A 12,500-nucleotide genomic window follows, 5' to 3' on the forward strand; every position below is an offset into this window, starting at 1 on the left:
GACCCGGTCTGAACTTGTTGTTATTTAAGCGTTTTCCATTTTGAAAATTAATCCGATTATAATATAGGTGACCGAGAATCTACCGCAGTATATATAGAAAGTACAATAAAACCATCTGTTGGAATATAATTACAAACTACCCATTTACCGCGGGCAACCTGATTTACACAAGAGCAATAAATCTACTTTTTTTGTATCATCTGACTCACACCACTAGTTTATACTAGAAGCGACTAACGTTTATTCAAACTTTTGAATCCTATTTTGCTCACTCCATCCAGTCTTATCACACAAAAAGCTTCCTATGATCAACGAGGGAAACAGGCTCAATCTTATCTGAAACCCCAAGTAGTCCCTAGCATTTAGAAGCGACCCGAACGCCCTTCTGGACTCGGCGCGGGCTGTCCCATGTCGTAATGTGGGTGATTGCAAGTGAAGGTTTGTGCGTTCGTTAGTGAACAAAAATTTTTACGCGTAGATCTTGGTCTGGTTTTAGCGCCAGTCTCCTGTTCAGTGCCAACGTCGGTGGGTAACGGAGCCCGAATATTTTGAGTGTATCTTGAGTGTATTTTTTTTTTAGTTACGTTACTGTGGATTTCATCTGGGAAGACGTTGTGTAAAGAAACTGTCGGATCTTAACGTCTGATTGATAAGGACATCGTTTGCATCCGCAGTTCTTGAGATCGTTTAGAGTAAGTAAATGGCAAAACGCAATTTGTGTTCACTAAGAAATGAGGATAAAGTATCTTTACGTGATCTTTCCAGTTCTTGAATATCCATTTGGTGGATATGTTTTACAAAGAACATAATCGCGTTCGTTATCTTCGCTGCATTTAAACTATATCAGACACTGTATTATAAGTCCTAAAAAATCCTCCATACATGTTCAGAACAGGTTTTATTTGTTTGCTTTCTTTGGTTATGTCACTGCGTTTTTAGGATGCATCCTCTCTGTAAGTTCGAATGTGTTTACATAAATGAAATTATGATTTAGGAAATTATGTAAAATGTGGAATCTGTGCATCATTTTTCCGGTTTATCTTGGTGACGTTAAATTTTCTGTTATTTATTGATCTATTTATGATTGTGTAATTTTGTTGTGGGTTTAATGTGTTGTTCTCAAAGTTTTGTTTCAGCTTTCTCTATTACGTACGAATTGTTATTTTTCATGGATTTAAGCCTTTCCACGGGAGTGATATTTGCAGTATAAGCGAATAATACACATTATGGCAACGCTGTGAATATTCGCACGCAGTCCTTGTCTGTTTCTGCCCCCGTTTCCTCCCTTTGGCTCGAAGGCGCAAACCCCAGTCAACCCGTTCTCTTCTTCAGGTTCAGCGCGATGGACGGCTTCTTCCTGGCTGTCTTCCTGGCCGTGTGCATCCTGGCGGCGGTGATCCTGCGGTGCATCTGCTACCGCTGCTGCCTCCAGTCCTGCTCGCAGAAGGCGCGCCAAAACAACGGCGAGATGATCCTCCCCCGCCACACGACGCCCACTATAACGCCCGCGCGTCCACAGCCGTATTCGCAGGTGGACGGCACCCAGCGGGCGGCAGTGCCTCCTCAGTCCCGCGCCGTCTTCACGATCTACACTTTCCCGCAGCACGAGTCCCCCGAGATGGATAGGAGCCCCCCGCGCACCCCGGGCCCCCCCAAGTACTCCTCCCTCCCCGCCGACGCCCCGCCCAAGTACGAGGACCTCTTCCCCCAGGCGGACTTCACCTTCCCCTCGAAGACTCCGTCGCCAAAGCTAGCTCCTCCCACTCGGGACTCCATCAACCTGCAGCCCCTGCGATCCTCCCCGCAGCAGAACACCCTCGTTCCTCTCGCGCCTCCGCCTGTGGTCGTCCCTCCGCCCCCTGCCTCGCACTTCCCTGCTCCCAGAGTGCCTTCCTCTGCTCCCTCTCCCAGCCTGCCTCCGTCCTCCCCGCCCTCCGCCGCCCATTCGTCCTCCTCCCTCTCCGATCCTTCGGCCGAAGGAGTCCCTCGAGAGGCGTCGCCGACGTACACACCAGTGCCCCCTGCCAGAGACGGGGAGTGAGGCGGACGGACCGACGGCCGACGGTCTTCTCAGCTTTCTTCAGGGCATTGAGTGATCCCTCCGCGGATTATTTCCCAATTCGTAACTGCCAAGGTTCATTAACATTAGCGGGAAAAAAAATAATTTCTGGCCGTGGACCAAAGTGCATGTGATCAAGGAACGTGATGTGAAAGTGCGAAGAACCTCGGAAACGCACGAAGTGAACTGAAAGTGTGCCAGGTTGTGCCACGACCCGTTCGAAGGATGGCACTGAATCTTCAAGGAGGAATCTCTGGACCTCAGACAAGGAATTCCTTAGTGTTAGAGGACGGGACTTTGACTGCTCAAGGGGACTCGATATGCTGTTACCATGTTGTCGTTACCAAGGTTTAATAATTCATAGGACTAATATGCTATTTCTGTTGATCGTAACCATACTGGGATATCAAGTAATAATTGGCCTTGAGCTTGGAAACAGGTCAAGCCTCATTGATTCTCATAGGATATCAAAAAGATTATTTGCCCGGCCCACCTTCTCCCAGACATTTCACAACACTACTTTTATTTATGATCAGTTATCTCAAATCATTTCCTCCTATCTACTTACCTATTTATCATTCTGTATCAATTATCCCCAAATTCTGCCTATCTTCTCATCTATTTATCATTCTGCCTTTCTATAAGGGAATAACGTTCTGTCTTCAATGCATATATGGATATTGAGACACACACAATACTTACTAACTTGAAATCTAAATCTTGAAACTTGAATTTCTGTAACGGAGAGCCGGTCACCAGGTCGGCTTGTTCAAAGGGTTCCAAGGTGCTAACTTCTTGTCCTTCAGTCGAGGTCGAAGGAAAAGTCGAATTCGAGTGTCTTCATAATTGCGAATACGGCAGCGTTGTGGCAATGACGTTCTTCCAGTGATATACAGTTATATTCTTCCAGGTAGACAGACGTTTGAAAATCTACCTCCTGTTAGACAATTATATTTGCTGTCTTTCTTTATGTGTGTACGTATATATATATATATATATATATATATATATATATATATATATATATATATATATATATATATAGACACACACACACACACACACACACACACACACACACACACACACACACACACACACACACACACACACACACACACACACACACACACTAACACACTGACACACTAACACACACATATATACAGTATATTTTTTTCTTATATACACATTAGATAGCATTTCAGGGTCTTGTGACATCGAATTTTTAATTAGCATATATATTTTAGAAAGATATTTCTACCAACAGTTTCTTCCATTAGAAACAGTCGGTTCTGAAGGAGAAAAAGCTTCACTAAATACGTAGAGATCCTTTGTTCCTGTGACGAAGAGGTATTCAGATAATTTTTTCTAGACTTTTAGGTAAAAGATGGTTGATAACCTTTTGGTGTCTTTATGTACTTTTTTGATAAATTATTCCCAGTACGTAGTTAGTAATTAATAGAAAAAAAGGACATTAGTATTAGTAACAGTAATGTCACTGTAAATGTATCAAAAATTCCCATTATGGGCAGTGTCTTCCAGTATGAATGTTACAAATAATACGTCTTGTCATAATTTGTACTGCATAATGTAAATAAATGTGTAAATATGTAAAACTCCGTAAGGGACGAATGTTAACTCGAACGCCAAACGTGACTTAAAATATTATTTAAAGTACTAGACAATAGACTTTAAATATATATTTTTTTTCGTACAATCCAAGGTGCTCTTTTGTACATACCGCGTTTGTATCAGCGATGTAAGTTTTGTAAATATACTTGTGAATAGATTATGTTTTGTTTGTTTTCATTTCCTCGGCTATATTTCAACATTCACAAATCTGATCTTAATATACCTAAAAGTGTTATTATTGTTAAGATCAGTATGATAATAATGATTATAAAACCTTCATTCATAATTACGATCAACAGTGGTAATAATAGTAGCACACACATACACACACACACGCACATGCACACGCACACGCACACGCACACACGCACGCACACACACACGCACGCACGCACGCACACACACACATACACACACACACACACACACACGCACGCACGCACGCACGCACACATACACGCACACACACACACACACACACACGCACGCACGCACGCACGCACAAATATGTATAATGTTAACAATAAAGCAAATTAAAGCAAATTTGAGGATAATAATAATAAGCACTGAGTTTAATTGCAGTGAATATGATGACAATGAACATGGTCATAATGAGAGCAATAATGATCATGATCATGCTGATAATGACTGTGAAGACGACGATAATGATGGTGATAATAGAACAGAAGAACAATGATGATGATAATGAATATGATGATAATAACTATGATGATAGTGATAGTAGTAATAATATTGATATTGATAGTAATAACAATAATAATATTATAAATAATAATAAAAGTGATAGTAATTATTAAAATAATAGTGACAATAATAACGAAAAAAATAAAAATCCAAATAACAGTAATACAAATAATAATAATAATAATCATGATAAAAGAAAATTATGATGATGATGATGATGATAAGGAGGAGGAGGAGGAGGGGGACGAAGATGAAAACAAATATTAATAAAGATGATAATTAGTACAGTTCCTAATGCTACTGCTATTCGCAATAAATATAATACTAATAACTGAGAATCATGAATCAAAATAGATGGCTAAAAAACTAAACAGCAGAATACAAAAAAAAAAAAAAAAAAAAAAAACGACAGCTGTTAAAAAGGTCAGTGAAGTCGTAGCGATCAAAACAAATGAAATGAAGAGAGCGCACGGGACAGGAAGGTTCGGAAGCGTATCTCTGTCTTTCTTTCTCTCTCTTTTTCTCTTTCTCTCTGTCTTTCTTTATTTTTCTTTTTTATCTCTCTTTCTTTCTCTTTTTCTTTTTTTTATCTCTTTCTTTCTTTCCTTCTTTCTCTCTCTCTCTTTCTTTTTTTCTCTCTCTTTTTCTGTTTCTTTCTTTCTCTCTCTTTTTCTGTTTCTTTCTTTCTCTCTCTTTTTCTGTTTCTTTCTTTCTCTCTCTTTCTCTGTTTCTTTCTTTGTCTCTCTTTTTCTGCTTCTTTCTTTCTCTCTCTTTTTCTGTTTCTTTCATTCTCTCTCTCTCTCTCTTTTCTTTATTCTCTTTCTCTCTCTCTCTCTCTCTCTCTCTCTCTCTCTCTCTCTCTCTCTTTCTCTTTCTCTTTCTCTTTCTCTTTCTCTTTCTCTTTCTCTTTCTCTCTCTCTCTTTCTCTTTCTCTTTCTCTTTCTCTTTCTCTCTCTTTCTCTTTCTCTCTCTCTCTCTCTCCCTATCCCTCTTTCTCTCTCTCTCTCTCTTTATTCTCTCTCTCTCTCTCTCTCTCTCTCTCTCTCTCTCTCTCTCTCTCTCTCTCTCTCTCTCTCTCTCTCTCTCTCTCTCTCTCTCTCTCTCCCTATCCCTCTTTCTCTCTCTCTCTCTCTCTCTCTCTCTCTCTCTCTCTCTCTCTCTCTCTCTCTCTCTCTCTCTCTCTCTCTCTCTCTCTCTTTCTCTTTCTCTTTCTCTTTCTCTTTCTCTTTCTCTCTCTCTCTCTCTCTCTCTCTCTCTCTCCCTATCCCTCTTTCTCTCTCTCTCTCTCTTTATTCTCTCTCTCTCTCTCTCTCTCTCTCTCTCTCTCTCTCTCTCTCTCTCTCTCTCTCTCTCTAAAATATGTGTCTATAAATAGCATACATATACGGCATAAATACAAATAGTAGGCACAGAAAAATAAGTAAATAAATACATAATGATATTTATTGACAACAAACAATACAAGGTATATCCAAACGTATCATATGTCATGGTCCAAAAAGTATATCTGAAATGATAAAAGTTTTTTTTTTATTATTTATTTATTTTTTTCGAGTTTTTGAGGGCTAGACTTTTCAAAGGGATTGTCTTTTAATTTTGCCTACCAGAGATCTCGAATATAAAAAAATTAAAATTTATTTAAAAAAATAAAATTAAAAATTAAAATTAAAATCAAATAAAAAAAAAAAACAGGAAAATTTATCTTATCGGTCTCTGAATATGAATCAAACCAGATCTCAAATGTCAATAATTTTGAAAATTTATTGTTATCAGTTTTAGAATTATAAACCAATGTGTGGAGACTAATATTGCGACTAATATTCCACGTTTATTTAAGCTTGTTAATGTTTTTCGGCCAAATCATCTAATTGTGTTGTATGTTTGTAAGTTATGATATTGTATTACTTACGATAAAATGCAATTAATGGTAATAAGATTTAACGAGTGCATCGTTTTTTATTTACATAAAATAAGCATGTTTTGTCATTTGAATTAGATTTTTTTTAAGGAAATACGTCATAAGGGACATTTAGTTCTTCCATTGATTGTAAGATTTACTTGATCTTTTCAGATCTTGAAACTTTCTGCCCTCTGGATAATATTTTGGATGGCGACTGTACAAAAGTTTTCGTTCAAATGCCTTTAATCCCTGCTGTTGTAGTTAAAGAAGTATTTAAATGATGATAATACTCATACTAACTATTATAAACCGTGTTCATGGTCATAATCGAGACTAGGCATCCTTAATCAAAAAGGTCAATAAAAGGTCATATCGCGAAATAGAAACGCCACGATCAACCATGTACCGAGACCCATAACCCGTCGAAATCGCTTATTTCTGTGCGATGCGCTAATATTCGTGTCTTTTGTTCAATTTTCTCCATTATTCATGTCAGCAGAAACAAAACGACGAAGTGGATACACTGTGAACAATAAATGGAAAAGAAGAAAAACTCGTAACGAAAAATGCGACCAGCAAAGCTCCACTTCACCTCCACTTGAAAAAAAAATGCCAGAGTTGGAAGTAGTAGGACAAAGACCAGCAACAGGCATTTAAGGAACTGAAAAGGTATCAGTTCTAAGTCATTTTCGACCTTAGAAACAAAGGTCTCCTGTACACACCTCGCCCCATGGATGTGCAAAACATATAAACATGAAATCCTGTTGTTCTATTTGTCTATTTGCTGCTGCCGACCTCTACTCTCTCGTGGCCGTCAACTTTGCATACAGTAAGGAATCTATGACATAATATTCATGTAATCTTCTGTCGGATACGTAGAAATATACAGATCGAATCAACAGATCATTCATTGTGTTCATCTGACTTATATGACCGTCGATTAATTTAACATATTGCCAAACAAATAAATAGACAAAGTAAAATAAAGGATTATTGTTTTTATGTTTCTCCCAATATATCTAACAAAGGGTCTCGTAGAAATACAGACTCGATGAGTTGCAAAGAGTATAGAGGGAAGTGTGAATCTCCCTACATAGATGACCGTGGTGATTGAAAATAAGAAAATGAAACGTAGTTCTTCTATTCCATCATCATTTCTTCGATGAAAATCACATATTTTGATGGCATTCTAAGGAACATGTCTAAATGAATGTAATAATATGCATAGACATTATCTTTTCGCGTCTAGTTTATCGCCTGGCTGACATGTATTATTCCTTGTCACTGTTTCACATACCAGGCTGCTTCACCAGTGGTTAGGGCCTCATGTTGGAGAGGATCCAGGGCAGGTGGTGGTGGACGTTCGTGAACAGCGTCTGCGTGTTCGGGACGCCGCACGCCCTGGGCCCCTTGCTGGTGATGCCCAAGACGTACCACCTCGTCCTCGAGCGGTTGTCGATCATCAGAGGGCCCCCCGAGTCCCCCTTGCACGTGCCTGGGCCCTCGCCGCCCGCACAAAGGGTGGACGAAGGGTCAGGGTACTTCTGCTGGAGGGCATCGCAAAAGGGCGTCCGCAAGAGGGGCACCAAGGCCTTCTGCAGCACGGTCGGCAGCTGGACGTTGAACGGGTCTGAGGAAGAGACCATGGAAGGCTTCTTGGTCAGGACTGATGGGTATGCCCTGATGAGGATGGCGATTAAATAGAATCAAATACAATAAAATAGAAATCAATATTCAACAAAGAATTGACACAATGAAGTAGAAAACATGAATATTTAAACCAGTACTCATAGAATCTCAAGGAAGCAACTATAAATCAAAAATAATCATCAACAAATAACAACAATATCGATTTACTACGAAATTGCTACTGAACCCTCAAGCACACACACTGCCTTCAGCTACAGCCCCTTGAAGCCAAGCCACTCACCTCCCGAGACGGAGCCCCAGCCGCCGATCAGGCCCATGTCACGGGAGGCCTGAAGGGCGTCAATGCTGGCACCGAACTCCTCTTCAGGATCCAGAGGGAGGCAGATCGGGTATATCTGGGCTGCGGGAGGATTTGCAAAACGGTTAAGGTGGAGGAGATGGATTAGCATGCGGGTGAGTTTGTGATGCGTCGAGAGAGAGTACGTGTGCACACTTAATCACATACAGAAACGTACACACGAAAATACATACGGACGGACACACACAAGACAAGATCTATACAGATACAAAAATACACACAAGACAAGGTCTATACAGACACAAACATACACACAAGACAAGGTCTATAGACACACATATACACACAAGCGCGCAGGTGTTTGTGTATATGCGCGCGCGTGTGAAAGAGAGAGAGAGAGAGAGAGAGAGAGAGAGAGAAAGAGCGAGAGCGAGAGAGAGAGAAAGAGAGCGAGAGAAAGAGAGCGAGAGGAGGGGGGAGAGAAGGAGACGCACAGACAGACAAACAAACAAACAGGCAGAAACACACACACACGCCCAGACTCGAGAGCAAACCAAACCAAACCAACCCACGAAGAGAGACTCACGCAGAAGGTCCTCGACCGGGCGGTTCAGCCTCAGGAGCGCCAGGTCGTGACAGGCGGGGCAGGCCTTGTTGTACTCCGGGTGGACGAGGACCTGTTCCACCCCGACGTCGACCACCGAGTTGCAGAGTCCGCGGTCACAGTCCGGATTCGTCGAGAGGTCGAGCTCCCCGAGGCGCACGCCCACGCTGGGGGCGGTGGTGATTGGATTTGACTGTATTAATATTCATATATACATACATGCATATATACATATATAAATACTGTACGCACACACACACACACACACACACACACATATATGTATATATATATATATATATATATATATATATATATATATATATATATATATATATATATATATATATATATATATATATATATATATATATATATATATATATATATATATATATGTACATACATACATACATGTATGTATATGTATACATGTATACATACATGCTAGGCGTACACAAACCATCAAATAACATATAAAGACAAACTACATCCTGTTTTATAACAATACGCCACATTTGCGAGAGAGAAAAAAAGCTCACAGAGAAAGATTTGGTATGTTGGGGTCGCTGACGCAGTGGGCGGCAGTGAGCACGTAGCGGGGATGGATGAGGACGCCCCCGCAGTGCCAGGCTGCTCTCTCCCCCACTTCTGCAAAGGGAGGAAAGGATATAAGGCTGGGGTGTCAGGCTCAGGGTCCGCGTGCCAGAAGTGGCCCTCGAGATGGTCGCAAGTGCCTCCCGGGGTGAATGGAAGAACTAGTAGCCTAGTAGTAGTTTCACTTATATTGTTATTTCTAGAACTATTTTCATTACAAAGGTTAGGTGCATACAACTATTCTAAATGAAAATGATTAAGTACTTTTGAACCGAAGTTGCAGCCATTACATTTTATACTGAAGAGAAAAATGATATGTATTAAAACGGAATGTAGATGTAAGCCTTTCTGAACACACACACACACACACACACAAAAGCTAACAAAACAACAAAGAAAACCAAAGAAAAGATTTCAAAGTCACCGTAACCAAGACGGCCACAAGCACAGGGACAACTGGAATTTTAAAAAAATAAACAACCAAAACAAAGCAAAGCAAAAGAACCTACTTCCTCTCAGCAAAGCCATCCAGGGGAGCTCATTGAGAACCGCGTCGGATCCCAGGTTGATTTTGTCTGTCAAGGCTCTCACGCCACACTGCTTCAGCTCGGCCTGCAACGGAAGAGGATGAAGTGCAGGAGGAGGGTGAAGAAGGAGAAGGGGGATAATTAGCAGGAACGGGAGGAGGAGGAAGAAGGAGAAGGGGGATAAACAGCAGGAATGGGAGGAGGATGAAGTGTAGGAGGAGGGTGAAGAAGGAGAAGGGGGATAAATAGCAGGAACGGGAGGAGGAGGACGAGGAGGAGGAGGAGGAGGAGGAGGAGGAAGAAGAAGAAGAAGAAGAAGAAGGGGATGAGGGTGAAGAAGAAGGGGGATAAATAGCAGGAACGGGAGGAGGAGGAAGAGAGGGAACTAGAGGATAAAGTGTAGAAGGAGGGTGAAGAAGGAGAAGGGAATAAATAGCAGGAACGGGAGGAGGAAGTGGAGAAAGAGAGGCAGAGAGACAGACAAACAGAGAGAGAGAGAGAGAGAGAGAGAGAGAGAGAGAGAGAGAGAGAGAGAGAGAGACAGACAGACAGAGAGAGAGAGAGACAGAGAGACAGAGAGAAAGATTACGGGAGAGAGAAAGAGAGACAGACAGAGATTTATAAACAGCTAACACAACATTGACCGCTTACCATGACCTCCTGAGCAACCCCGGGAAAGGGCATCGGGCAGCACACCGTCAGGTTGTTGCGGTCGAAGCCACAGCTATCGACGTGCTGGCGAAGGAGGGAGACCTCTTGGGGCCTCTTGTTTCTGAAGGCGGAGTTAACCAGGCCTCTTAGGGCGTGGCAATCGTGGACCTTCGTGCAGGTTCCTCTGGCGGAATCTGGGGTCCTGCAGGTGGATCCTGAGGGGGAGGAAGAAGGGGGATAAATAGCAGGGACGGGAGGAAGAGGAGGAGGAGGAGGGGAAGGAAGAGGATGAGGGGGAAGGGGGGAAGGGAGGAGGAGGAGGGGGAGGAAGGGAGAAGGAGGAGGAAGAGGAAGAGAAGGAGGATGAAGATGAGGAGAGGAAGGAGGAGCAGGATGAAGATAAGGAGGAGGAGGAGGGGGAGGAGAGGGAATTGAGGAAGGAGGAGGAGGAGGGGGAGGAAGATTGGAAGAGGCGGAGGAGGAAAGTAGAAGAGGAGGAGGGGGAGGGAGAGGAAAAGGAGGAGGGGGAAGGAGGAATACGAGGAAGAGGAAGAGGAGGATGAGAAGATAGAGGAAGGGGAGGAGAATAAGAAGAAGAGGAGGGGAGTTGGAAGAGGAGTAGGAGGGGGAATATGGAGAAGGAGAAGGAGGGGGAGGAGGAGTAGGAGAAGATGGAGAAGAAGAAGAAGAAGGAAGAGGAGGAGGAGGGCGGTTGGAAGTGGAGGAGGAGGAGGGGGAAGGTGGAGAAGGAGGAGGAAAAGAAAGAGGAGGAGGAGGAGGAAGGGAAGGAGAACAAAAACTAAGGAGAAGATGACGAAGAAGAAGAAGAAAAAGAAGGAAGAGTAGATGGCGGTGGAAGAGGAGGGGGAAGGGAAAATGAAGAAAAAGAAGTAGATCGAAAGAAGTGGGAGCAACAGTAACAAGAAAAGAAGAAAATGAATAAGACTGATAATAAGGAAATGAAACAGAAGAAAGGGGAGAAGAAAAGAACAAAAATATGAAGGAGAAGAAGAAGAAGAAAAAGAAGAAGATGATGACTACGATGACGAAGGAGAGAAGAAGAAAAAAGAAAAGAAGGAAGGAGTAAAAAGAAAGAAGAAAAAATGGGAAAAACAAACAAACAAACAAATAAGAGGATGAAGAACAAGACATAGAGCGAGTATAAAGAATATAAAAGAAAATAAAGAGAAAAACAGAAGAAGAAAAATTAAATATACTCTAATTCTATCAAGTCGAATGATTAAAAAAACAATGCTAAAAAGAGGAAGTAGAGGAAAACGAAAACAGAAATAGGACAGAGAAGAACAGAAAATCGCCAGAGTAAACAAGTAAAATATTACTATTATGCGACTATTTTATTTTTATTTGTTATATTTTGGTCGTTTACGTATATCAGAAACTGTTGGGGTTAAATGTCCAAATAAATATGTAAAAAATAGATATATAAAGTTGATATCTAAAGCTGATAAGAAAGATAAGATCCGGAGGAGGTGGAGGAGAAGGAGGAGAAGGAGAAGGAGGTGAAGGGGGAGGAGGTGAAGGGGGAGGAGGAGAAGGAGGAGGAGGTGAAGGGGGAGGAGGAGAAGGGGGAGGGGGGGAAGAGGAGGAGGAGGTGAAGGGGGAGGAGGGGGTGAAGGGGGAGGAGGAGAAGGAGGAGGAGGTGAAGGGGGAGGAGGTGAAGGGGGAGGAGGTGAAGGGGGAGGAGGAGAAGGAGGAGGAGGTAAAGGGGGAGGAGGTGAAGGGGGAGGAGGTGAAGGGGGAGGAGGTGAAGGGGGAGGGGGAGGAGGAGGAGGAGGAGGAGGAGGAGGAGGAGGTGGAGGAGGAGGAGGACGAGGAGGAGGAGATGTAGGAGAAGAAGAAGAAAAAGAAGGAGA

The 12,500-nt window shown here is 42.2% G+C and overlaps 2 protein-coding genes across 4 annotated transcripts in view; one reads left to right on the forward strand and one right to left on the reverse strand.

The window, feature by feature from the left end:
• Positions 1-3,033, forward strand: part of LOC113820418 (uncharacterized) — a 72,414-nt gene extending 69,381 nt beyond the window's left edge. For 2 of the 3 annotated variants that reach the window (XM_027372749.2, XM_027372748.2), the window contains one exon: positions 1,333-3,033. In XM_027372749.2, the coding sequence (XP_027228550.2) occupies positions 1,343-2,041 (699 nt within the window). In that variant the 5' untranslated portion in view covers positions 1,333-1,342 and the 3' untranslated portion in view covers positions 2,042-3,033. Of the gene's footprint in view, positions 1-369; positions 693-1,332 lie in introns of those variants that run through there. The other variant, XM_027372750.2, reaches the window with a different exon arrangement.
• A 2,888-nt stretch (positions 3,034-5,921) lies between these two features.
• LOC113820421 (CLIP domain-containing serine protease B4) overlaps positions 5,922-12,500 on the reverse strand; it is a 9,973-nt gene continuing 3,394 nt past the window's right edge. The window contains exons 3-8 of the mRNA XM_070126251.1: positions 10,627-10,841; positions 9,958-10,060; positions 9,394-9,502; positions 8,834-9,018; positions 8,230-8,349; positions 5,922-7,929 (exon numbers count right to left, since the gene is read on the reverse strand). Of these exons, the coding sequence (XP_069982352.1) occupies positions 7,616-7,929; positions 8,230-8,349; positions 8,834-9,018; positions 9,394-9,502; positions 9,958-10,060; positions 10,627-10,841 (1,046 nt within the window). The 3' untranslated portion in view covers positions 5,922-7,615. The remainder of the gene's footprint in view (positions 7,930-8,229; positions 8,350-8,833; positions 9,019-9,393; positions 9,503-9,957; positions 10,061-10,626; positions 10,842-12,500) is intronic.

The sequence above is a fragment of the Penaeus vannamei genome, chromosome 10 (assembly GCF_042767895.1).
Source record: "Penaeus vannamei isolate JL-2024 chromosome 10, ASM4276789v1, whole genome shotgun sequence".
Lineage (NCBI taxonomy): Eukaryota > Metazoa > Arthropoda > Malacostraca > Decapoda > Penaeidae > Penaeus > Penaeus vannamei.